The sequence below is a fragment of the Anopheles ziemanni genome, chromosome 2 (genome assembly GCF_943734765.1).
Source record: "Anopheles ziemanni chromosome 2, idAnoZiCoDA_A2_x.2, whole genome shotgun sequence".
Taxonomy (NCBI): domain Eukaryota; kingdom Metazoa; phylum Arthropoda; class Insecta; order Diptera; family Culicidae; genus Anopheles; species Anopheles ziemanni.
In genome coordinates this window covers 7,207,485-7,234,374 of record NC_080705.1, presented here as the reverse complement: position 1 = coordinate 7,234,374, position 26,890 = coordinate 7,207,485, and the positions used below count along the sequence as shown (strand labels likewise).

Sequence of the window (26,890 nt, the reverse complement as noted above, 5' to 3'; positions counted from 1 at the left end):
GACTGATGGTTCAATCCTTTTCATGTTTCAATGTCTACTTTGTTCCATCTTTTTTTTATGCAGATCCATCTCGGCTCAGTAATAGGCCATCGCTCTTCCAAATTTTGGTGGCCAACTATCTAGCGAATGATTTCATTTTTAATTTTTCGTTCCTTGCATTCAAAATTCATTCGTTTATAATTTCGATCAATTCGTTCATTATTATTATTATTCTATATATTCATCTAGCTCGGCTCAATCCCTACAGACACTTGACTTGGTGCGATCGGCAGGATACAACCGATTATTGGAATATTTTCTCCGTTTATCTTTGATCTTTGATTTAATCTTCGAAATCCTGCATGAAATTAGTTCTCAACAAGTAAGTTGCTCATTTCATGTTCAATGTCTCGAAAGTCCTTCATAAAATCGTCTTCAGACTTTTCGTGTATAAGTTCTAATCTCTCAAGGATTAACTCTCGAACACACGGTTCGTTCTGATACCGATGGAGGACTATATTTACTTTACCACCAACGCAGCAACAGCTTGTCCTTTCCCGTTGTGGTTAGGTTGATTGATTGAAAAATCTCCTCCAGAGCGCTCACAGTCTGGAGACCACCAGACCTCCTTTATCATAAACATGCAACGTGGATATGTCTGTAAACCTCTTGGTTGGTCCATCGCAAACCTTAATCCTCCTTAGACCTGCCCTATCAGTAAACGCCTTCACGCGCCAGTTTCTGACGAAGGTTGACTTGTTGCGTCTGGTTGCGGTTTGGCGACGAGCAACTCGACCTCTCTGCTTCCTGTCTATCCGGTATTGGCCGACATATGCACAGTGAGTCCTACGGATAAGAAAAGGGCGTTAATGTATTGATACGAAACCGGTGCTCCGGTTGCTGAAACGCTGCCTCGTCAATGGTGGATCATTTATCTTCTCTAGGTAGGCTGTGCCTTCAATAATCCATTAGTCATACCTGGACGAAAGACAGCTTTCCAAGGAGGTGTATTGTTAAGGACCACTTACACGATATATTTCATGTTTTCCGATAATAGCATTTGGTCGGTTTTTAAATTGATTGAATTACTTTGAGATTCAATTGTTGCATTAGTAAAAAGTCATTATCTATTACCAAGATCTGTTTTACAACAATCTGCTTCTAAAGTGGGCGCCCGACGATGAAGCCTCCTAATCCATCGGATCCATCGACAAATGTTGACACTTCACTAGCCGTGGGTTCGTTCGGTGGACACGATTGAGGAGCCTACAAACCATGCTTACTACATTCGAGAGGCCGTTTATGATGATGTAATACCGTCGTATCTTGTCGTACACCGTGTCGTCGTCCCTCGTTCCACTAGAGGCTCCCTCCCGTCGGGTTCGTCATCCATCAACAGTGTTACTCTTTTCGCGAGACAGATAACCAGTTTTCCAGTCCCTTTATTGTCCCATGTGTTGTGTGTGTGTGTGTAAGTGATGATTGTTTTTCTTTCCCCCCAACATGGAATTGTGACACGCTAGCCCAGTTTATATCTGTAGAATTCGCACGGTAGCCGTGTATGGCCGGTTGTATTTTTAGATACCACACACCATCGTTGCTTGATAAAAGATCTTCGCTCGTCATGCTCTTGATGGTTCTAGACGAGATGTTTCGCTTTTTCCCAGATGTTGTTTGTTTGTTTGCTGTTATTTCCGTACTTCTTTTCTGTTTTTGGTCAATATTGTTTCTTTTCGTCCGAATTGTTTGGTTTTGTGGTCTCTTCCGTTATCAATTGTGGTGATGCTGTCGAACGGATGTAAAGTTGAAGAGTGTTGGATGGACAGGTGATGTTTCTTTAAATTTTCATCGCAAAAACAAGTCATCTCTAAAAAAGTCTGATTTAGCAAATAACGTATGCTTCTCCTTTTAATCGTATTGGAATTAAAATAATTATCCGACACAGATTCACCGCTAGCTGCTAGAGCTCCACCACATGATTCCGGCCACAGACAAACAAAATAGGGCACAGAGAAAATCAAGCCATGAAAACCGAGCCACGGTCTAATGTAGCCAAAGCCAAAGCAAAGCAGTACGTGCAGTTTGAGTTAGTTTAATGAATTCGTTTAATCTCATCCACACCGACCTCGACTCCTCCTGAAGGCGCTTGGCGTTGCGGCCCAGTTTCGTGTTGTGACTGTTGCGGTAGGTTTTAGCCTTTTCCTGTCGGTCAATATGATAACACGAAGGCGTCCGTTCAGAGTTCAGAGATGAGCTGCCTTCTAGGACGGTACCGGACGAGCCATTTCTGTAGAGATTGTGCGAATGCAATAAGCTTATTTATATTACGAAGCCCTTGAGGGTAGGAGGTGGTGGATTCTTCCGCCGTGTCCTGTTTAATTAGAAAAGTTTGTTTTCGAATTAAGTGATTTTTTCGAAACTCCTGTTGGTTCAACATAAAGTGTGCGTTTTTCGTTGTTGCTGTTACATTCATTAAACTACTCTTAACTAGTTTCGAAGCGGGACTTTCTAAAGTTTTATTATTTTTAATCGTGTCCAGACACTGATTAGAGTCATTCAAATGAAAATTTATAACTTAATTGCCCACCGTTTCCACCAACTCTAGTATTCTCTTTCCAGTGCGGCCAGGGAAAAAGGATTCGATTCTGGAAAAGTTTTCCACCGACTCTTCTTTGTTCGTCCATTGTAGGACCTTTTTTCCCGAGGCGGACTTTTTCGTCGTTTCCTCCCTCTCTCTCTCTCTCTCGCTGTCTCTTTCTTCAGCGACCCATTTCCCGCCCATTCGGAGTGCTGATTTGGCCGTTTATTTCCCACGTGGCTCTTTTTTATCTTAAATATTTAATGCCCTTCCGGAACGGACCCACCCGGCCGACCGGTTCTGCTTCGGTGGTTTTTGTACCTGGTAAATCGGGAGTGTTTCTTGCGCCTTGTATCCTCAAAAACCAACCGAGTTCTCCCGGTTTTTTTCCGCCCGGAATCCCCCGTTCCACACCGGGGAAAAGATCAAAAGTCAAAAGGGGGTCAAAGGTCAGCAAACACTTTTCAGCTGCGAAAAAGGGAACAGAGAAGTATGGCCATAATGTGGTGGCCGGTCTTGCATACGTGCATCCGGACAATGGACAACCACGAAGTACGGATAGGCTTGGAACACGGTCCATATGATTTTGTGACCTTTGCTGAAACTACCCCTAAACCCCCTTCCAAACCGAGGAAAAACCCCCCAAAGGAAGGAAGATAGATTCCGGATCCAACTATGGAACGTCGTTAGGGGTTGGCTTAAGGCTGGTCGCGCTATGCTGGCGGAAAGTCTGTGTTCTTCTGGGGGCGGGTGCATACTCAAGCGTACAACAGCGCCCTCAGAAGCCGCCTGTTTCTCATCCTAGTCAACGATTTCTTCGTTAAACCGGGTAACGAAGGATCCGAAGGGCGCCCGCAGCTGTCCCGCCGTATTATGGTTAGTTATGGTCAGGAATGCTTCACGACAAACGACGTTGTTACAGCCAACAGCCAGCAGCTTCGGTCCGATGTTCTACAGTAACTCGACCGTTGCTTCAATTTTCTTCTCGAAAATTTATATCCGACCTCGGGCAGAGGCCGTATATTTCCTCCATTTTATGTGTTGTCTTTCAAACTGCATTCTTGAAGTCGCCCTATTTTGTAGCCTAGTGCAACAGGAACACGGTGTTTCCATGTGTGTACAAATGTTAAACCATAACAACAGATAGATGTTTGCTCTTCCCACTAAATGACTTTTCTTCTTGCCAATTCGTCCTATATTTGTTTGCCCCGATTTTGTTTGATCATCTCTATCCAAACAGCAAACCCGCATCATCGTGCGGGCGGCGTGCGTGCGAAATTAATTTTGCCTGATTTAAATTGTCTTCCTCCCTCTTGCTGCAAGTCAGCCCACCCACTTCCTAGATCCAGCGAGTTCTTAGCTTTGGCCGCCAACACACTATCGTATTTGCACGCGCGCCGCGTTGTGCTAACACACGCGCCAAACAATCGCTGATCCCGAAAACGCGGGACGACGACTAATTGTAACCCGTTTTCTTCGCCACTACGGGCGCCACTTAAACTATTTTGTGGCCGGTTGCGGGCCGCAAGCATCATCGCCGTCGTTGTCGGTCGCCATCATTAGGGGCCGATGTTTGTGCACGGCCATTCATTCAATTGATATAGCAAATGGAGCAAATCACTTAATTATTCCTGCAAACACTACATATCGCCGCCGGCCGCCCGCCCGACCCCTCATGCAAACGGAACCGGGCCCGAAAGCCGACCACCAAATGGTGGAAAGGAAAGTGTACTTAAGCTCACTCCAGGTTGGACGATAGTTCTTTTTCTACTTGCGAACCGAGATTTGCTTCTCGTTTCCGTATTTGCTTTTGGCCACTCGAAAAAAACTGACCAGATGGGACCGGCTGGCGAAACGACCGACGCCCTCCACCAGTTCCTTTTCTAGGCAACCACGGGGGTTTTTTTTTTCTTTTGTCGGGGCCGTACCGAACTTTGGAGTCCTTTCGTAATTTCTTCCCATCTTTTCCCGTTGGTGGGTTTTGTGGTTTCAATAATTAAATTCAAGTGGAAACCAACAGACGTTGGCTAGTTCGTTAATTTTAAACGAGCGCACCATGAATTCCGAAATATTAAATTAAGTGTGATAAATGGGACACGGATTGATTTAGAAAACTTGCCTCAACTCAAATTTACGGCCAGCTCCGTCTGTATTCGGCTACCATTTGTTGAGTAATTTATTCATTACATCCAATGGGAAATGGCAAGTGGAAAATACGTACCGTAGAACACGATTCATTTCCAAACGAGTCTGGTGTTAGTTTTACATTTTAACAATACATTTTCAAACGGCTTTCACTTATTTTTCGTAAAATTGTTTCCTTTTCTTGAAATGTTACACTGTTTTACATCTCATCTAGCAACCCCGGCAGTGTACGTAGCACATCAAACAATGCTAGCCTACTGTAAAGTATTTGATGTTGATTCGTCAAACCTCCAAATAGCCACACAAACGGGTAAGTAGACAATTCGTCGCTTTCTAGGATCTACCGCAATCCTAGAAAGTGATGAATTGTCTACTTGACCCATTTGTCTTGCAATTTGCAGTTATTACGCAGTAGGCTAGCATTGTTGGATGTTCTACGTACACTGCCGAGGTTGCTAAGTAAGATGTAACAACACATTTCCAAACGGCTTTCACTTAATTTCGTTTTCTCTCGCACGTTTGTATATTTTTCGTGAAATGTTATCTGTTTCTCTCTTCATTATTCTGTCTAATATAATTTCAAACGTGTAAAAGTAAATATATAACCTTCAAAATCTTGCTGCAAGTCAAACATTTACGCTGTCAATTTGATTTATGAGTCGCAATGCAAGGACACTGCAACTCGTTGCGGTTTCAACTTTACGACTCTCTCTCTCCCGTTCATCGAGTGGCAAAATCGGAAAGTCGACCGCAAACCATCTTTATTTATTTCCCTTTCGAAAAGCCTGCCTGTCGTTTCGCACCTTTGTCTAGTTTTCTAAACGCAATATTGCTTTTTAACAAAAAACAAACCATCCTCTCACGCCCCCTCACACCCGAATGCAATTAGTTGGGATGTGTATTTTTATTTTATTTTCTTTACCACCTGCGTGGTGCATCGCAAACCGATTCCGTTTCCGTTCGCTGCCCAGCCCACCATGGTCTCATGCAAGCTGCTGTCCATATGGTTTTTTTTCTCGATTATTTGCCACCACGGAGAAGGAGTCACGCAGGTTGACCGAGGAAAAGCGCTTTTGCCGGCACGAGGTGGCGCTGGTTGGTAGCTTTCCACTTCGATAGGTTTCATTTGACCAACTCGAGGTTCGCTATGCGAAGTGAAAATCGTTTTAGTGAAGCTTAAATGGAACCTAGTTGGAGGAAAAGTTAAATTTACAAAAATATAACATACTAATGAATCCTATTCCTTAGTTAGTAGCTAAGTTAACCCGTCCTATCGATGCGAAGATAGGGGAAATTTTTCTCGTAAATATTTAAATCAAACCTCAATTGAAACGTTAAGTTGGTCATTGAAATAATCCGGCGATAAACGAATAACAGTGTGATGGGCAAATTAGTACACAACCAGAAGTCATCAATAAAGATTGGCAACCAATCGTCCCTCTGGATTGCCATTAATCACCTTATTTCGAAGCCATGCCCTGTTTCTTGTCCAGCACATTGTCACACCGTAGGTTTACGCTTACAGAATGGGTTCGGGAAGGAAAGGTGGAATAATGGAACGTGTCCACTATCGGTGACATAACATATGTACCACACGACTCCCACTTGTCCGCGTTGACGCACCTGTACCGTTGCCGCGATTGATAAATGATAACCACAGTATGTATGGAAGCTCGTTTGTCGTTGTTCACTGTACCGGGTGATCGATGTCACATCAATAACGCTGTGGGCCACCGATGCAGTTCTTATCGAGCCATACAACAATTATTCTTGAACCCCCCCCCCCCCCCCCCCCCCCCTCCCCCTCTTATCAGCTGTCGACAATTATTGAAAATGCTAACAGAGTCCTTTTTCCCCCGTTCCAGGATGCGATCGTACGTCATGAGGCGTCCAGCTGGTCGATGCATCGCAACCAGATAAGCTCCAACATTGAGACCGGTTCGAGCCAATCGAATGTAAGGAGCTTCCATCCAACCAACCAACCAACTGGGCGCGTCCAAGCGTTTACGATTCCTACCCAGCATCGACCGAACTCCGCCGGAGTCGTGGGCGGAGATAGACCCTCCGCTCCATAAAATATCTGTTGCTTAGCCGCGTTTGGCTCCTCCGTAGTCGTCACATCGATCGACGCCATATGTGCATTAAAGAAAGGCTCATCCCCCGGCAGGCCATCGTCCCCGCGAACGTATACTAAGGGAAGCTTACGTGGGAAGCACATCATCGTTTGCTGTCGGTAGAAAAAGAGGCCCGCAGAACACTTCCATTCTCTCTCTAACACACCATCATCTCCAGGCCATACAAGGATCTAGTGCCAAATTTTAACGATTAAGAAGAAGGAACGAGCTGCAGATAGACCACGAAAGCGGAAAAAAATAATACACTGTAGTCAAAACACACAACGTCAAAGAAGTCTTACAACTAAGCCCGAGAAGAGGAGCCGCACATTGAAAGTGATAAAAATTTAGAATCATATTGAAAACGAGGCAGCGACTGGGCAAAGTGGGAAATTGTTTCTTTAAGAACGGGAAACTACTCACAGACATCTGAAAGACATCTTTCGCACGGTGGATTCTAGTTTCCCCTCAGGCGAGCGCATAAAGGGTGGCCAAAGGAAAGTCCTCTAAAGTGAACTGAATACTGGCGCGAATCATCGGCGGGGAAGCAAAGGATCTATCTAAGAAAAAAACCTTCTCGATCGTCCTTCATACACACGCTAGTCAAATCAACTTTAAAGCTCGACCCGAGACGCTTGGCAATTTCAACTTCCCATCTGCTCTCACCGCCAGCGTTTATCAGCGTCGTATCGGAAACCAAACTCGTTCTTTCTCTATCCCTGTTTCGCCGACAAGAAATTGTGAAACGAGAACGCCACCGACCTGGAAACTGGGTTAAAGAGGGCTGCAGTTAAATTTTTATTGAAAACCGAAAGAAAAAGGCCCGCTCGCACGATTTAGAAGCGGTTCGTTTTTATCCATCCATAGCGAATTCCGGCTTCGGAAAGCACGAAAAAACGGCCCGAGCGGAGTTATATGTGGTTGCATATTGAAACAGATCCATAAGGCAAATTGCGCCATTAAAGGAGCATACCGGGGAACCATTATGAACGTCGCGGAGAAAAGGCGCCTTTCGAAAAGGGAACACTTTTAGGCAATTAATCTCCATCTGTTCGCGAGCGGAAAAAGAGTTCGAATCGATCTCGAAGGAAAGTCGCTGGTGGATGCTGGTTGAAGGAGAAAAGGATAATTGTTTCCTTCTTTACCAATAGCCAGAATAGAGAGGATCGTCGTCGTTTTTGCAGTTCGATTCATTAAAAAGAGCACACAAAATGGGAAACAAAACATCCTGCTGCTCGTACTCCAGTCCACCGCCGGCGCGGAAAGCGAAGGAGGCCCCGGTGTTCGAGGAGCACCTGCCGGAGGGAGAGCTGTCCACAAATAACCTGCAGCACATTTCGGAGCGTGAGGGTGACGACGGGGAGCACGATCCGTCCGTCGATCCGTCCGCGGGCACCATGTTCCTGGAGCGCTCGAAGCAGAGCCTGGAGAATGGGATGACGCGCAAAAAGTCCCAGCACCAGATCGCCCCCCAAGGGCCCGGCGCGGGCGGTGGTGGAGGTGGTGGTGGTGGCGGAGGTGGCGGAGGTGGTGGTGGCGGTGGAAGTGGTGGTGTGCTGAAAAAGAGTAGCAGCTGCTCGACGATCTACCTGGACGACAGTACCGTTTCGCAGCCGAACCTCAAGAACACGGTTAAGTGTGTATCGCTAGCGATCTACTATCACATCAAGAACCGTACCAGCGAGCGGCGGATAGACATCTTCGACGAGAAGCTGCACCCGTTGACGCGCGACCCCGTGCCGGAGGACTACGACCGGCACAATCCGGAGCACCGGCAGATCTACAAGTTCGTGCGGACGCTGTTCAATGCGGCGCAGCTGACGGCCGAGTGCGCCATCATCACGCTCGTCTACCTCGAGCGGCTGCTGACGTACGCCGAGCTGGACATTGCGTCGTGCAACTGGAAGCGGATAGTGCTCGGTGCGATCCTGCTCGCGAGCAAAGTGTGGGACGATCAGGCAGTCTGGAACGTCGACTACTGCCAGATCCTGAAGGACATCACCGTCGAGGACATGAACGAGCTCGAGCGGCAGTTCCTGGAGCTGCTGCAGTTCAACATCAACGTGCCGTCGTCGGTGTACGCCAAGTACTACTTCGACCTGCGTACGCTTGCCGAAGCGAACGAGTTGTCCTTCCCGACCGAACCGCTCTCGAAGGAGCGCGCCCAGAAGCTGGAAGCGATGTCGCGCGTCATGCAAGACAAGGCGACGGCCGAGGCGCTCAAGAATGGTATGAAGAAGTGGTCCTCGATCGACAACATCCACCAGCAGGGTGGCGTACGGCGCAGTGTGGCCATCCTGTCGTGATTTTCTTCTCCTACTCCGTCATGGTTTCGAAGTTCGCTGGAGAAAGTGGTGGTGGACGTGGTTTTGGTGGTGGTGAGATGCGTGTAACACACTCTTCCACCCGTATCGCCGTATTCCACCTACTGCAACAAACCTCCGCTCGGATCCGAGTGTGCCGTGGTCGTCCGTACCGAGGGCAGCTAAGCATAGGTTACTAGGTTTAAACACTATCACGTCATTAGAAAGCAGCAGTAAAAACGACGCTCTACACAACGCTCTTACTCTTACTATCGCTACCAATACCGCTATTGTAATTACTATCGCTACTGGCGCTACTACTAACTACTAGGACCCACTGCTATGGTTCGTGACCATAGGAACTCCACCTTTCTCACACACACCCCACACACACACACACACGTTTAATGCAAACCAGTAGCAGCAGTCAGTAATAGTCTCGGGGTTAGTAGCACCGAACGCCAAACTGGGAAGAGAAAGAGGCAAAGAAGTTGTTCGAATGTTTGTAGTATGGAAACGAACGCGAAACGTACGTGGAACATCCTCCCTTATGTATACATTTGTGCTCGAAAGGAAAAGAGTGGTGGTGAGAAACTTGGTGGAACTCAATGTGAAATTATTTTGTTAGTCATCTGAAAATCATGTAAGATCGTTCTCTACGATGGAAGTTGGAGTGCGGGAGAAGTGCGGATTATCGATGGACATTATTAGGGATTAGCCGAACAACCAAAAGATGGACTAAGGATAAGGCGTCCCGGGGAAGGTATAGAATTTGTCAATTTCTAAAAACTCCATAGGCTGTATGACCCGAAAGAGCAGAAAATGAGCTACGCAACTCGTTGGTAGTTACTTTTGTTGGTTCGCGTGGTTGAAATAAAGCCACGAATGTCACGGGCCGCTTAACGAGAACGATTGGAATTGCAATAATTGACAGTATCTCGTGAATGATTTCCACATAGAGCGTAACCCCACTTTTTTAATGTATAAAAAGATTTTTGCATTCACTAAGTAATTGTTGAATTACTCGATGAATTCACTTTGTAACTTTTTTTTTTAAATAAGCCGTTCTTTCGAACTATGCATGATTCTTTTATCCCATATTTATTATAGCTCGCTTTTTTTTACGTAAACGCTTGCTTTCTGTGTCTGTTTGAAGGCGTTGTTTTGCAAGAAAGTGTTTCCAGTTGCTTTTTCACAATTCGTCTTTAAAATATCGACCATCTTTGAATCTGGTATCATTGGATAAAACAATGGTCCGTCTTTTGTGAGACACAACCAAACAACATCCTATATTTGCAAAGAAGTTTATGAATTGTGCAATCATAACAACTTAAAATCAGATTTAACTAAGCAAAAAAAACAGGCAAAGCGAAACAGGCAGCAATATTCAGTAACATAGGTAAAGGAAGCTGAAAAACCTACACTTTATGTTCAAACGCTTTTATAGAAGGAACTAAATAAACGAAAAACAAGCACGTGTCGATAAACATTATGAAGTAACAAAACAAAGGCAACATAAAGAAACACTTTGACCTAAACAAAATAATAATGAATACAGAATAGAAAGTCCAACAAACACACCCATACACACCGTTTTCATAGAAAATAGAAGGAAAAACGTTAACGTAAAAAGTAAAACTAGGAATATCATTCACAATGCAGCTATGGGGACTTTATGAAAACTGTGGAAAAAAAAGTCAACCACAGAAAGCAAATACCTTATTGCGAACGGTGACGAACGAAAAATGAACAGCATTGAAATTATAACTTTCCCTAAATTTTTTAAAAACTGTTTTAAAAGAATGGTTTTCCATGATTTTCTTGACATACGAAGGGACAAAGCTCTCCTCAGCGTGTTGACGAGAAGATGGGATCCATAACGATGAATTAGGGGTCATTCCATTAAAAAAAAAAGATGAAAATTAGAACACCTTTGTCGTTCGGACCTTTCCACAAACACCTTTCAGCACTGCTTAGCCATTGTTACTCAATCCAAACTAACTAAGTCATATAGTTTTCGTTTATTTTGCTTACTAAACCAGAAGGAACTTGAAATACCTAATCAAGACGGGCAAATCGAGTAGATCGATCGGATACCCAGGGCAGTGTTCTTTTCGTAAGAGATTGAATGTTTTCTTCCGAATACGGTGAAGAACACTTATTAGTAATGTATTACAAAATTCCGGCAAGTGTGTCAAATAAAAATTTAGGAAAGAGAATGTCAACGTTGAGTTAAACAAGAAACAACCCTGCTGTCGATTGTTCACTAGCAACTGAGACAGTCAGCCGATTGTTATATGTGCACGCTTATGAACAACAGATGTTATTTTTCTTATAAGTTCGTTTTATATTTTCGTTATTGGTTTATTTTTCGGTTCGGTAATGCACAAGAGAAATAAAAACTTGTAGAAAAATTTAAACTCAGTCGATACGCAATGGCAATGTAACATCGTAACATGAAGATTTAAAAACAAAGAAGGGGTGTATCAAAACGAAACGGAACAAAATTATGATACACAAGTTAAACTAAATCAGAAACTAGCACCGCCAACTAAATGGTAAAGCAGCAAAGGAGGTGAAATTTTAGTATAATGAAAAATCCGAGATTTTGCAAACAGTTCTTTGAATTGGAAGAAGTGGAGAGAGAGAAAGGGGAAATATAAAAGAGGACAAGAAAAAAAAATAAAAATTGTCAGAATGGAACAGGATAAGAAAATGGTGAACTAAGATTGGAAATCCTAGACGACGCACCAGAGGCGTGTTGTAGGAAGGTTGGCGCAAGATTCTATTTCCTCTTGCCATCGCAGCAGGCCACCACCAAATGAGCAGCATACGATTCCGTTCGAAAACACGATGATAGCAACAGCAGCAGAAGCACTAGCAAGCGCAGGTGTACTAAAAGAAAGTAACATAGTAGGCATATTAAAAACGAAAACTGAACTCACTGAAATCGAAACAAGAATCCGGATGAAGTGTTGTAGCCGAACCGCAAGACGGAGGTGAAATATCGTACCAATTTATATAATGATTGTAACTTGTAAGCTATTGCGAATGAAAGTATAGTCTCAACACACAGAAACAAGAGTAAGAAAGTAATAAAAAAAATCGAACGATGGAAAACTGAAGATGGGTTTTGTTGCCGATTCTTATTTTTTCTGTCCAGCATGAAGAAGAAAACAACTTTGGTTCATTTCATAAGTGAACAAATAAAATCGATATAGTGTATGTTTATTTCAGCATGATTCTCGGTTGAGCTAGCATCAACAAACTGCATTTTAAAGAAAGTGACTATCAAATAAAAACTGTTTCTCAATACACAATGCGCTTACGAACGCCAGCTGGAGAAGGATGATCCACCGAACTGGGGAGGCTTCGTGGCTTGCTGCTGCGCCAAACCGCCGAACGAAACGCTCGTCGATGAGGAACCGAGCTGCTCAAACAGGTTGTTCGATTGTGTCGGTGATCCGATGGCGGTGGCAGCCGGTGCGACACCGAAGGCCGCTCCCCCACCGAACGTCGCCTTCGGGCTACCGAACGTGGGCCCCCCACCGAAGGTCGGTGCACCGCCAAACGTGGCCGCACCGCCGAATGTTGGCGTTCCCGAACCGAAGGCTGCCGTGCCACCGAAGGCGGACGACACCGGTTTGCTGAATGCCGAGGCACCACCTCCCGATGGTGAACCGAACGCGCTCACGGTGTTGGTGGGTGTTGGTGCCGCTCCGAAAGCAGTTCCGGCTGTTGCACCACCACCGAAGATCGATTGCGTTGTCTGCGAAGGGGCTGCAGGGGACTGAGGGCTAGTGAAGCCCGACGAACCGGTATTTGCTCCAACGGAACCGAACAAACCTGAACCTCCCGTCCAGGATGATTGGGTTGAGGTTGCTGCGGGGCTTCCGAATATGTTTCCTCCTCCACCGGCGGGCGTTGATGATGCTCCGAAGGCGGATGTCCCACCGAAGATGGATCCACCGGATGCGGCGCTATTGTTGTTGTTACCGAAAATTCCTCCTCCCGCGGACGGTGCTGCCGACGAACCTCCAAAGATGTTTCCGGAACTTACCGGAGTTGAAGGGGAGGAGGAGGCGCTCGCTCCAAAGATAGAACCACCGCCAAAGCCGGTTCCGGTTGTCGTCGTGGCCGTTCCTCCGGATCCCGAGCTGAAGAATCCTCCACTAGTGGCCCCTCCTCCGAAAATGGAACCAGCGGTAGTTGTTGTTGTGCTTGTGCTTGTCGCGCCAAATAGAGATCCTCCCGATGATGCCACCGCGGTCGAAGTCACGGTCGAAGGAGCTACAACCGAACCGAACAAACCACTTCCACCCGTACTGGCGGTGGAGGCGACGGGTGTGGTAGCCACACCGAAACCAGCAGCCGGTTTAGAAACAGCTCCAAAAATAGAGGTACCTGTTCCGGCGGTCGCGGAACCGCCGAAGATACTTGCAGTGCTTGTTCCGGCCCCGGGTTGCGGCGCACCGAAGGCACTCGAGCTGAAAATGTTTCCACCGCTCGAGGGTGGAGTCTGGGGCGAAGTGGTGCCGATGGCCGTAGTGGTTGGCGAGCAGATGCTGATCGACCCGAATAAACCGGCCGTAGGGTCCGCCGTCGCCGGGGCGGTGATTGTCGATGGTGGTGGAGTCGTCGGGGAAGCCACTGATGCCGTTGACGCATCCGGGGCCGAAGGTGAAGGAAGCGATTTACCTAAGGTAGGAAGCGATCCGAAAGAAAATCCACCCGTTGAGATAACGGTGACTGTGTTGGGAGGGGTAGAGGTAGAGGAAACGGTACTGGATGCTGCAGGAACCGTTTCCTTTTTTTCCTCCGGTTTGGACTGATCGCTGGGAGGAGTCACCGTTGCTGTTGGCGTGAAGCTGCTACCGAAACTAAAGCCGCTATTCGGAGGTGTTCCATCGGCCTTTGTAGTTGGTGGTGCCGGTTTTACGCCACCAAAAAGTAGTCCTCCACTCGCGGTCGTCGGCGTGCTGGTTCCCGAGGACGCTACCACGGGAGTAATGGTCGTCCCGCCGAACGTCAACCCGGAGAAAAATCCACCACTTTTGGCCGAATCGCCGGTTGCCGTCGTGTTGCTCTTGCTTCCAAAAAGACTACCCTCGCCAAAAGTTGAACCTGCGCCACTCGATCCAAACAGACCGGTGGACGTCGCCGTCGTTCCCTTGGTCGTGGAGGTAACCTTCGTCTGCGAACCATCCACCGTCGCCGCCGTTGGGTCAACCTTCTGCAACAAACTGGTCAATGCTGGAAGCGGGGCCTTGGTCGTCGTGTTTGACTCGACCACCGGTCCGAACGAGGGCGGTAGTGGTTTATCTTTGCGTGTTTCATCGTCCACCACCGCCACCACCGGTGGGATGTTTTCGTTCGTTACGGGAGTTTGCTTCGGTTTACCCAGATTCAGCGGCGCCTCCGAGGCACCGCCGGTGGAGCCACTTCCGAAGGAAAGTGTCGAAGGTGTCGACGCTGAAGATGGGTCGAAGGAAAATGTTGGTTTCGAAACGGAACCGAACGAGAGACTTGGCGTTTGAGTGTTTGCTCCTGCACCGGCAAAGGAAAATACCGATTTTCCCGTCATCCCCACACCACTGGTGACGGCGGCAGACGACGTCTCTGGGGGAGATTTAAAGGCAGCAGGCGACGAACCCGTTGCAGCTGTTGACGATCCGAAACTGAACAACCCGGCCGCAGATGGCTTTGGGGCTACGTTTTCCTTCGCTCCGGAGTCTTTCTTCTCCATGTTTTCCTTGTTGCTAGCACCGAAGGAAAGACCGGTGCTTATATTCCCTCCTCCTCCGATGGGCTTGGAAGGAGGTGCGGCATCCGCCGTCATCGGTGTAATTGTGGTTTGTCCGAACGAAAAACTACCCATACCTGCCGATCCTCCGGTCGCCGCTTGTGCTGGGAATGAGAACGGTTTATTAGAGGCTGTTGACGATGCTAACGGTTTTGCAACGGGTTGCTGCGATTGCTGCTGTAGGATTTGCTGCTGCGGTTGTTGCTGCTGAGGCTGCTGCGGCTGTTGCGGCTGCTGGGGTCGCTTCTGAGCTTGTTGTTGCTGTTGCTGCTGCTGTTGTTGTTGCTGCTGCTGTTGTTGTTGCTGCTGCTGTTGTTGTTGCTGCTTCTTTTGTTCAGCCTCCTTCTTAGCAGCCTGTGCCTTCTGCGATTTTTCTTGCTCCAAATTTAACCGTCTCACTTCATCACGTCGCTCACGGACCACTTCCGAGCTCAATCCGACCCTGTCCGGTCGCTTCGGTTTCACCGTCACCACCTTACGGCCGGCGAGCGCCTTACGCAATGCGGCCAACTTTACCTCGCTCAATTTTTTCGCATCCGCCGCCACCTGATCCCCGAGCGTCATCGAAAGGATGGAATCCGTCAGCGACTCGATCGCACCACTGTCATCGTGTGTGAGCGCTTTGCGTCCTTCGGCGTCTCCGAGCCCCTTCAGCGTACTCTTCAGTCCGAGCCTGTGCTTGAGGTAGCCCAATTTCTCGCACTGCCGGTTCAGTATCTCCTGCTGCTTCGAGAGCGTCTGGTACAGCACCTCCAGACTCGGAATGTGCATGCGCTGCCGGACTTGCGCCCGCTTGGCTTCCTCCACCGCCATCCACTGGGCACCGAGCTGCTTCGTGACGGTACGCAGCTGGTTCTCGTTCACCTGCAGCATGTTCTCCAGCGCGGACAGCTGTCGGCGACTCGCCTGTGACATCACGTGTTCCTCCTGGTACTGGTGCAAGCTAGGGTTATTGTAGATGGCACTCTTGCTGTTCGCCTCCGCCACCATCGCAAATGCTTCGTTCAGTCCGAGCCGAAGCGCCTGTACGTCCGACACGAGCGATTGGGTGCTTTCGTTTGCCTGCGCAATGATGTCCTCCAGTTCGCGCAGGTTGCGAATGATGCCGGCCGACTCTTCCTTCGAGCCGATCTGTACGTTCACTGACCGATTACGCTGCTGCATATCAACCAGCTCACGGGAGAATCGTTTCAACTCGTCCACCGTTATGGCCCGAATGATGGCGTTATTGTCCTCACTAGATACATCCGATTTTCTCGTCGTGCGCGTCTGCTGTCCCGTTGCTGCGACCGGCGGTTGTGCTTGTGATTGCTGTTGTTGGCTCGATGCCGGCGGAACGTACGTCGGAGGAACTGTAACGAGAGGTTTGTTTGCATCCGCGGGGCCCGCCGATGTGAATGTCGGTGTAGCGGTTGTTGGTGGTGCCATCGACGCCATCGCAGCTTGAAACGGTGGAGCGGACATTGTCGGGAGGCCACTCGGTGTCGTTCCAATAGTAGTACCACCTGCACTCCCGAATCCTCCCACACCGCTCGGTGATGCAAACCCTCCGAACGGGGACGTTTTCGTTTCTCCACCAGCACCAGCATTTCCTCCGAATGTGATTTGCTTTCCGAAGGTGGGCGCTATGGTTGTGGCCGTGGGCACTGCTGTTGGTGGTTTGGCGCTACCAACCGACCCGAACAGATTGAGCGGTGATTTTGGGACCGTCGAGTCACCGGGACCGAGCCCTGCATTGAAGAAGGATTTCGTTTTCGGTATGGCCGGTGTCGAGGTGGCTCCACTTGGAACGGCAAACGATATCTCGGACAAATGTGGCGGTTGCTGCTGGCTCACCTGCGACGCCATTGCGTTTGCATTCGAGGCCATTCCGGCCGCCTGGAACGAAGGAGTTGTCTGTGGTGGTGCGGAATTGTCAAAGTCAATCATTACGAAAGCACCACCAGTTAAATCTTGAGCCGGTTTCGGTGGCGAGCAAATGTTGGGCACATTTGGCATCTTGTTCAGTACGTTAAAGGAAACCAGCTGGCCGTACGTGGAGAGAAGGTGTATCATTGGCATCACCGGAAACGCCTGCTCCCCGATCACGAGCTCGTGTGTGCAGCCCGTCTCGAGTGCGAATCCGATGGGAAATGATTCCTGTTTGTCCGCCGTAAGAGGAAGTTCGGCTCGCGCTTCGTCCGTCGTTGTCCATTGGCACCAGGTGGGTGCTTCACCGGTTTCGGTCGTGCCTAGGATGCCCACCTCCATGCTGTTGGCCGATGCCATCAGCAGGAGGTTCCAGGGGAGAATGTGCAGCAGAAACACCTGGCCCTTGCGTGGTCCACTCTGGCTGTAGCAAACGTCATCGTAGTTGATTAAAATCGGATTGCCCACTTTCGGTGCGTTCACGATGAACAGTGCTGGCACCGAATCGGGAGCGTGGGGAAGGAAAACGGCCGCAAACTGGTACGTGCTGAGCCACTGCACGGCAAGCACATCATATCCTCCACCGCCTTCCACAACTCCCGGTGGACAGACGATAGTACGGGCCGGTTTTAGGTCGGGCTTGTATTGCACAAGCTTTCCATTGGCGAACGCTACAACCAACTGCTTTCCCTTCGGACTCCAGCAGGCACACTGCGCAGCCCCTGCGTTGGCGTCGAGCGAGTGGAACTCAAGCCCGGTCGGTTCCTTGAGTGTGTACACCGAAAGTCCACCGGTTTCGGTGCGCACGGAGAACATGTTGTGTATGACGGGATTCCAGCAGATTTGCGAACACCTTACACCGGGCTGCGGTGAGGTTCGTATTTCATGCAGCTTCACTACGGATCCGGTCAAAAACGAAGGCACCGAGTAGATGTAAATGAATGGGACGCCACCGTTACCGACGACATCTACCGCCAGGAAGCCATGGTCGCAGCTTACGGCAAGTTGAAACGCTTCACTGGGTAGCTGGACCGTACGTAACGGAACCACATCGCTGACCGCGCGATCTCCCGTGGTAATGTCCTTCAGCCGCAACACCCGCAACTCCGGGCCAACTGTGCCGGCAAATACCAACCCGTGCACACTGGCCGCAGCCAGTAGGTTGCAGTTATCCTTAGCATTTCCATTCCCTTTGAACAGTGGCACTTTGCTTTGTAGTTTAAACATTAACTCCTACAAAGAGAAACACAGATCCGAGTTAGCCATCTAGAATGATAAACATAACCAAACTTCACGCCCGCCGAGTCGTACCGTTACGTCCAATCCTTCCGGAGCCTGTTGAGCCATCTTGTGAAAACTTTTGTGATTCCTTCCTACACTAAACTACAGTTTTTCCGTTGCACAATTAGCAACAATCACAACGCTAAATGCAGCGACCGGAGTAAATAATCGAAGAGCCGCGCGAAAGCCGCCTATTTTCGCTTCTCGATGAAACTAACCTAGACGAATCCCAAACTGTCAAAGTGACAGCACTTGGCGGTTTCCATCAAAACGGGTTTCCGATTAATAGATATTTTTAGTCAACCAACAAAGCGTCTCTATATGGTTTAATGTGCCTTCGATTATGTAAAATTATTATATTAATTTTCTCTTAATCGATGGCACAATACCTTCTAATAAAACACGTTTCGGATTATTATGACCACACGTCGAACAACGGTTGCCCATAGTTGTTCAAACTGTCAAAACTGTCAACAGCGGCCAAACATTGCTTTTCGCCAGGCGGCGCAGATTTGGTACATTTTTTCACAAAACAAGAAGTAATCTTTTTTATAATCACTAAAAGTTTCCCTAAATTGACTCAGTGTTCTATATTTTCGTACGTTTCCTTTTAGCAAACAGTTCACTTTATCAAACTGTCCTGTTGCACACCCAAAACCTACTGAAGAACAGCAGCAATCGAGCGCAATCGTAGTAACCATACACGGATTAGCAACTTCTAGTTACCGAAGAAATGGGTTTCAGTTTTCCTGCGTTCAGTTACATCGTGGCATTGATTATCGATGCATTCCTTATATTTTTCTCGATATTCCACATCATCGCATTCGACGAGCTGAAAACGGACTACAAAAATCCCATTGACCAGTGTCAGTCCCTTAACCCGGTATGAATTAGTGTCACCCGATAATCCGCGTCCCGCAAAGAAGAGCTAGCTGTAATGTCGATTTTGATATTCTGTGTTTTTGATTGCAGCTCGTTTTACCGGAATACCTACTGCACATTCTGTTCAATTTGCTCTTCTTGTTCTCCGGCGAATGGCTGTCCCTGGCGTTAAATATACCCCTTATCGCATACCACATATACAGGTAAAACTGCGGTCGAAAAACCACCTGCGTAAATAATAACCAACCGTTTTTTTGTTACACCAGGTACGCCAACCGACCGGTGATGACGGGACCAGGATTGTACGATCCAACCAGCATCATGAACACCGACGTTCTAAGGAGTTGCCAACGCGAAGGATGGATTAAGCTGGCCGTTTATCTTTTATCGTTCTTCTACTATCTCTACGGGTAAGTTTTGTTGCTTCATTGGTCTTGTTTGTCTCAAAGTGAACGAGCAAATCACACTGTTTTCTACCTTCAGGATGATTATGGCTCTCATAGCCTCGTAGACGGTGCACCAATTTCGTCCGAACCACGTGCTGCTATACATGTAAGGGATCAACAAATTCGGTATTCTGTTGAGAATGTAAATTCGGACCTCTCTGAACCAAACAGCCCTTAGGGTGGAACAGCCCCTTTTTTTTGTTGTGGCGTTTGCTTTTCGCTACATAATTGTGAATCATACCAAGATAACAGACTTGACCCATCGTGTTGCCACGCGTCACTACGTCGGCCAATACTTATTTATTCCCATCGAAACAATGTCCCTTAAAGCCATGCATCTGACTTTGCCCAACCGGCAGTTCTAATTCGATCACGGACGATAACCATCAAAATAGAATCAAACCATATAGCTAATTGATTAGATTATAAACAGGTTATTAGGCTGAATAAATATCTTTTCAAGATTGCACATTTGCGAGTAATTTCTTTAAAATGCAGTTTCGTGTTCAATAAGCAAATAACATGTCACGATCATGATCCGAATCGTTAAAAATGATCGAGCCAACAAGAGCAGTCTCTAGTTTGGTGTAGGATTTTAAGTCCTCTAAAACCAAAAGCATCAGATGATCTCATCACGTTTTATGACATTTTCAGCAAAGTGTGTAAAAAACCCCCCAAAAAGCTGGCGCCAAACAGCTTATCTCTGTCTCCACATGGTGGTTATGTTTTATCACGATGCAGCACTCAACCACCGTAGATCCACCTTCGTCTCTGGCCCGCTTCGGGACAATAGCTCGAAGATCATCAATTCGATTTGACCGACAAAAAACAAATGTGACCGTTGCCAGCCTTTTCGGAGTATATTTCTTTCGTGCAAACCCACGCACATGTTGATCTTTCCTTAAACAGAAACACAAAAAGTCACAACTCCGCCGAGGTAGAAATGTTGTTTTTGCAAAATTTACTTTTCGAAATATCTTTTATTCCCGGGAAGTAATAAAAAAACATCGTCGAATTGATAGAATAATAGAAAAAAAAATCTGAACTATTTATGGCTACACCGCTCACTGGTTTCATACATTAGCTACACGCGCCAGAAACTGGCGGCCGGAGGCATGTTTCCGGTGCCACCAGGGTTTTTTTTTACTCTGTCATCATGGATCTCTCTTTTGGTCCCCCTTTCAACACTCCGCTCCGAGGGCTTCCTGCACACTACCGAATATTTTATCTCTACAAACATAAATTACAAGATCATTTAATCCTATATGCGATAAACAGAACGAGAACAACGTACAATAAGCTATTTCTCCTGGCAACTCTCTCCCGCTTGCTTAGTTCCTAACAATAAAACTGGGCTAATCAGGGTATCCGCGCCCGTTGGTTGTGCTTTCGTCGAGGCGTACAGGGAAGTGTTTGAAAAAAACAAAAAATGGCAGAAATGTGGAACCACCGAGACACACCCGACGGTCCTGGGACAGTACGGTTCCCTCACCTCACTAACTCGCTATCGCAGAGCTTCCTCTACGGGTTCCAAAATTAAATTAACTAACTTTCACTTGACCTTAAGTATCAAATAATACTAATTCGTTTCCAACGAACAACCGAATGATCGGGGAGGGTGGTATACGCACGTGTTTTCGCGATCGTTAGTGTGATGTTTCGGTTTCGCCGCCTACTGCTAAGCCTATCGGACACGATAAAGATATACACATGAAACGCTTAACGATAAAACTTGGGGGTAGGGTAGACTAGTTTGCCACATGCTTACATTCTAATCAAGGTCCTGCGCAGGACATAATTGCGGTATGAAAAATAACGGCGTAAGATGAAATTAAATTATTCGGTGTAAAAAAAACCGGATCCCTATGGCTATGACACATCTTATTGAAAATATACGATCGTCAGTTTGATCGCCGCGCACACAAACCGATTACATACTCTAATGAACGGCAAAATACTTGGTAACTATTCAATTTTGGGATCGTCGGTTTTTACTTTTTTTCCATTTGGGCAAGGACCGTTAATTTGTGCCGATGCACTTGCTGTTGTCCCCTCACTCTAGACTCATTCGCACATTACTCACTAAAAAATCCCCGAGGCAAAGGATTTTTTGCGATCATCTCTTGCTGTCCGTTTTCGTATCTTCCACGCCTCGAATTTGACGAGATGCATCTTTCCTGCCTGAGTGCATTCTCATTTCTTCCATTCAGCCCTTTGCCCCGGGGGCAATTTCTCTTTCTTACTCCGTCATTGGACTTCGGTAGCACATTGTTGCATGCTGCAAGTGCTTCCCTTATGTTGTCCTGGTTTCCTTTCTTAATTTTTGGCTAAGCCCCCTGCTGTTTCCAGTTCTTCTTTTTTACATTCACAGTGATCGATACAGCTTTTGAAGCCGGTTCATTCATTTCTTTCCCACAAATTCTTTTTCTCCGCTGCTTTTGTTTTCCTCCTTTGAGTCGTTACATCTGTTCTAGCTTTTCGTTCTACTAACTATTTTTTTTTTTTTGCTAATAAGTGGACGTTCCCAAAAAAATTGTCCTCTTTTTCGATGCGTTCTCCCCTATCGCCAAACCCTGCGAAAACTCATCCCTTTACATGGTACATATATTTTAATGCTATTCTTGATTATCTCAACTTGGTGATTGTTGCTCCCTCCTTTTTTGCTTGGTCACAATTTTTCACACACATCCATGCTCACGCTCATACATACATACATACATACACACACACACACACACATAGGTACACTTTTTGTTGTCTCGTTTTTTTTTTAAGTAGCTGAAGTCGTTTGATCCCCATATGACCTACCGGGGCGGCCGGTTCATTCTTGATCGGGCTAATTATGGAATGTCTTCACATCAGAATTGGATTACGTCAAAATAGGGAATACATGTACGATGCCGAACGCGTAGATTACAATAAATATAGTTCTTCTTTTTCATTTGTCAGAAGAAATCAAATTCACTTGGAAAGGTTTACCCTATTTTAAAATAAAAGTGAACCGACATTTGGAGCGCCACAAATGGGAAGCAGTTTCCATCCAACGCCCCAAGGTGGATGATTTGCATTTGCTAAAATTTATCATTTCCCTCCCCGTTTGCCTTAAGCCATTTGTTTATCTGGTTGTGTTGAATTTCCTTTTTCTTCCTCAACGATCACCTAAATAGTTTCCTTTTCGTTTTTGTCTTCGGCTTCCCTCGTGCCCTAGAGGATCGCCTCCCCCCATTGGTAACGCGCTCGATGGTTTATGTTTATGCGATGGTCGTCGTACGCAATTGCCTCCCTCCGGCTCGCGTCTTTTTGGCCAACCGTTAACCTCCCGGTTCCTGTTCCGCGAGGACGGAGTCTGACATCATGGTACGCGGGCACGCAAACTAACGGATTCCCCCGTCGTGTGGTATTGATTACTTTTTTCCAAGCCACAGTGTGCCGATCGACGGTTCGATTCTTTCTGAGCCAATGACTTTTTTTCCCTCCTCCGCCGGGTAACTGCTGGCCAGCAGGGTTGCCGTAATCATCCGTGTCAGGGTGGAAAAATGATGTCACCGATGTGGGAATTGGCGTGTACTGCGTGTGTACCGCCGATCGGATCGGGTGGGTCTTTTTTTAAGGCAATCCGCATCAGCCAAGACGGTGAGACGTTGGAGAGACCGGTTCCGATTGAGCTGGGAGAAAGTAGAAGAAGAGATGGGAAGAAAATTAATGCGTTTTCGCAACGTGCACCACCTTTCATGTTTTGAACAATCCTGGACAGTAATTTTTACGGCTATTTTTGAGCACGAACACCAATTTAAGTTTAAATTATGTTTAATGGTGTCCGAATGATAGCTAAATAATGTGTATATAGCATAACCAATGTATCTTTATTATAAAACAGCTTTTCCTACATTACTCTTCGTAATCAAATGTTAAATGAAATTGACAAACTTTTCTATAATTGAACAAAATTTCTAATTTCAAAGGTGCATAAGCCGTGTTTGATTAGTTTGATTAGATTGCAGTTTGACAAATTTGAACAAAACAAAAATAATTTTATTTTTCTACCATTATCAAAGAGTTTGGATTACAAGTTGATGAGTTACAAGTTTGTATAGTTGATATTCCATTTTCATGTGATGACATGATATCAACATCAATGCCTTCAATTTGGGATTTTTCTGACAAATAAAACGTTCTTGGCCATATGTTTTGCTCCAAGCTCCACTAACCCAGTTATCGAGCATGATCGAGATCTATTTGAATTGATATTTTTATGAAGCTGATCTCAACATCGATTGCCTACAGTTGACTTTACCAGAGCGTGTTCCACCGGAAACCAGATGCGTTTTCGATCTTCGTCCATTTGGAGTTGCTCCCCCGGCACACAACTACATACAGGATGCCAGAGATCGCACCCACCTTGAATTCCTTCTGCTTCGCTCTTTTCCCCCGAGTGCGCAACACATCCAGCACCTTCCCGCTTTTCAGCTCGCTTTTCCAACAAAGAGTCCTAAGACAACACGCAACGTCGTCTGAGTATTCCAAAAACGGATCTCTCACTAGGATGTTGGCCAAAGTTGGCCTCGATCGGAGACCACCGATCGAGCACTGGCTGAGGACGGGGTAGGAGCGATGGAGAGAGGGAGGGAAAAACATTCCAGAGATATTTTTACACACTTTACGCGCCACACTTGCAACTGCTCAAGGGAGGCGGACGTGTGCAAGTGGTTTGGGGGTGAAGGGGCAAAAGGCGCTTTTCCTGTGGAGCGTGAAGGAAAACGTGTTTTTCTTCGCCCATGCGTGTGCGTAAGGGCGATCGTGATCGAGTGTCTCGCCCCGGGGGCCCGGATCGACCGGTGCTTCAGGCGAACGGAGTTGGTGTGTTTTTTTTTCGAGCGCTCGAGCAAATGGAAAAAGCAAATTCAGCATATCTTTTATGAAGGTTGATGAAAAACCGCTCGGCTGTCGATGAATGGATCGATCGTTCGATCGATGTGTTCATGGACAGTGGTGAAAAAATGGATAAAAATCGATGACCGAGTGGGGAAAGGTTTAAGAAGTTCCCAACCGTTCTCAGTTGGTGCTTGAAAAATGGATCAACTCAAATATAGGAACGTGTTTTTTAACTTATTAAACTTAAATTGAAAGCTGACCAACTTAATCCTAAGCAAATGTTTGGTTATTTTTTAAAAGGTGCTCACTAAACGATTTCATTTTATTAATGCCACCTTACGCTACTAAAGGTTAAAGCGAAAAATGGTGACGAATGTAATTTCCCAATATTCTCAGCATAATAAATAAACCTAAGCTTCATCCTTGACCACGGGCGCGTGCATGATTAGCATAACATTTCCGAAGTCTTACCTTACTGAGTACACTTCCCAGCCTTCGCTCATCCCACGATTCCGTTTCCTCCTCCTGCGACGAGCCCGACGGTGACCGATGGTGGCCATCATCATTTTACGATAATATTATACAAAATACACAGTATTACACAATTCCATCACTTTACACTCCTTTTCCTCTCCCGACGCTAACCACGTTTGCAGGCACCAACTTTTCCAAACTCACAACATCTCCGTAATGGAGGTAATCGGGTGCTTTCGGAACGAAAAAGTTGTGAGAAAATTAAACAATAAAAAATCACAAACACACTTTGCAGCTTTGAACACCCGAACACCACACCACGGTGGTTTGGGCCACAGTTACATGCAGTTGAGGTGCGAGGCGCGACACCCCGTCACCCACAAACACCACGGTAACGCACGTACGGCGAAGATATAGACACTTCCGTGGCACGCATGAATAAATAACACAAGACACACGGCAGCAGCGCAAGAAGAGACAGCGTTGGGACATTCCAGCATGAAATCACACATAGCACACATCGATGGCGACGACGAGTGTTGTCCCCCTCGATGGTCATCGATCGTTTCCGGAGCACGGTGCGAGAGGCAGTGCGGTGCGTCATTGATGGTGTGACGCTTTGGGAGCGGCATCGCGGTGTGACACGCATCGGGGCCTAAAGGTGTTTGCGCAAACAACGGCACCGATGGCTCGCGCATTCCGTCTTCCGGTTTTTTGGAGGTTGAAGGAAACTGGCGTGAAGAGACTCTCCACACTGGAGTGGTCTTTTTGGCACGACGAATTATGTTCAGTCCACCAGGTCCAGAGCCACTAACCGCACTGGTACGCGCACCGGAAGACGAGTCCATGCATTCGTGGGAGAACGTCACCACCGTAGGACGTACCGACTACCGGAGTCGGTGTAGCTGATGCGGGGTGGTATGGTGTAGCTGTGGTCGCTGCTGCTGATGCAAGATCTGCTGGTACGGGAATGGGCTCGCCGGATGCTGCTGGTACAACTGCTGGTGGGCCGGGTTGTACTGAGGTGAACTGTGGTACTGCGGGAAGTACTGTGGCTGCTGCAGATATTGCTGCTGCTGGTGCTGCTGATGGCGCTGATGTTGCTGCTGCTGCTGCTGGTGCTGGTGGTGAGGATAAGGATAACCAGCATGGTGACCATCGTAAGATTGCGGGATGAGCAGGTGATCGTTGAGGTTGTCGGTTCAGAATTGCCGGACCTGGAACATGGAAAGAGACTAAGATAAATCTAAATTATAATTAGGAGTTTCACACACGCGCGTGCGCTCAACAACCACAACACAATATCAGGCACACGTACACGGGGACAAAGCGGGCTTGGTTGTAGGAAGCGGGAAGGACATAGTGCACCTCCTTCAAGCCAGGAGCCAAGCGAAGTGGGTTATGGTAGGAGCGATGTCTTGATGAAGACGAAGCGAAAAGCGGCCCAGATGGGCGAGGACGACCTGTGACTTCTATTAGTAAGATTACTTCTTTTTTTTCTCGCCGGGTAGGGAAAACATTCCACTTTCCACCGTTTAGTGACGCGCATTACCCAGAGTGTGAGCCGGTCGGAAACACTGGTTTTGTTGGTGGTGAGTGACAGTTAAAGCAGCAGGCCTTTTATTTAGTAGGCTTCTTGAGTGGTGAGTTGGCGCGCAAGGGTTACTGCGATCGAGGTTAATGTTGGTTACTACGCCGTCAGATTTAGCATCACTTCGTGCAATCGATCCGTCAGCAAAACGTTCGGAAATGGTGGCGGCGCAGAATCCGAGCGGAACGGAAACGGGAACTGAACGGGATGATGATGACGTACATGAATGGGGTTCTGACTGCTTTTTTTTCTCTTTGGTATGGTTCACTCAAACACCCGATCAGGCCCGGGAGGATGGCCGAAGGGACGATACGATTATTTGCCTTTGCTGTTGCGGCGCGCGGCTAAAATTAAAACATTTTTAAGGGTAATCGCTGCAAGTGTGAAAATTAGCAGTTCGTTTCCGGAGCAAACATCCCAACATGACATCGCGGAAGAAGGGTGGTGGGGTGCTGGTCGCGGTCGTGTCTTAACCGCCCGCGGGGTGTGGCTGATCTTCAAGGCAAGCGAGGGA

The 26,890-nt window shown here is 47.1% G+C and overlaps 3 protein-coding genes across 3 annotated transcripts; 2 read left to right on the top strand and 1 right to left on the bottom strand.

Annotated features, from left to right (window-relative positions):
- The first annotated feature begins 7,999 nt into the window (after positions 1-7,999).
- Positions 8,000-9,155, top strand: LOC131281297 (cyclin-Y-like protein 1). The gene has a single exon (XM_058310574.1). It carries the CDS (start codon positions 8,028-8,030, stop codon positions 9,120-9,122), a length of 1,095 nt encoding a protein of 364 aa, XP_058166557.1. The 5' UTR covers positions 8,000-8,027; the 3' UTR covers positions 9,123-9,155.
- Positions 9,156-12,309: 3,154 nt separating this feature from the next.
- On the bottom strand, positions 12,310-18,177 carry LOC131292984 (nuclear pore complex protein Nup214). The gene is made up of 3 exons (XM_058321067.1): positions 18,142-18,177; positions 15,248-18,063; positions 12,310-15,142 (listed from the first exon to the last, which is right to left on the bottom strand). The coding sequence occupies exons 1-3, from the start codon at positions 18,175-18,177 to the stop codon at positions 12,445-12,447; spliced, it is 5,550 nt and encodes a 1,849-aa protein (XP_058177050.1). The 3' UTR covers positions 12,310-12,444.
- A 552-nt stretch (positions 18,178-18,729) lies between these two features.
- Positions 18,730-19,609, top strand: LOC131280971 (protein cornichon). Its single transcript, XM_058310222.1, has 4 exons — positions 18,730-18,994; positions 19,084-19,196; positions 19,260-19,403; positions 19,477-19,609. The coding sequence occupies exons 1-4, from the start codon at positions 18,845-18,847 to the stop codon at positions 19,502-19,504; spliced, it is 435 nt and encodes a 144-aa protein (XP_058166205.1). The 5' UTR covers positions 18,730-18,844; the 3' UTR covers positions 19,505-19,609.
- Positions 19,610-26,890: the final 7,281 nt, after the last annotated feature.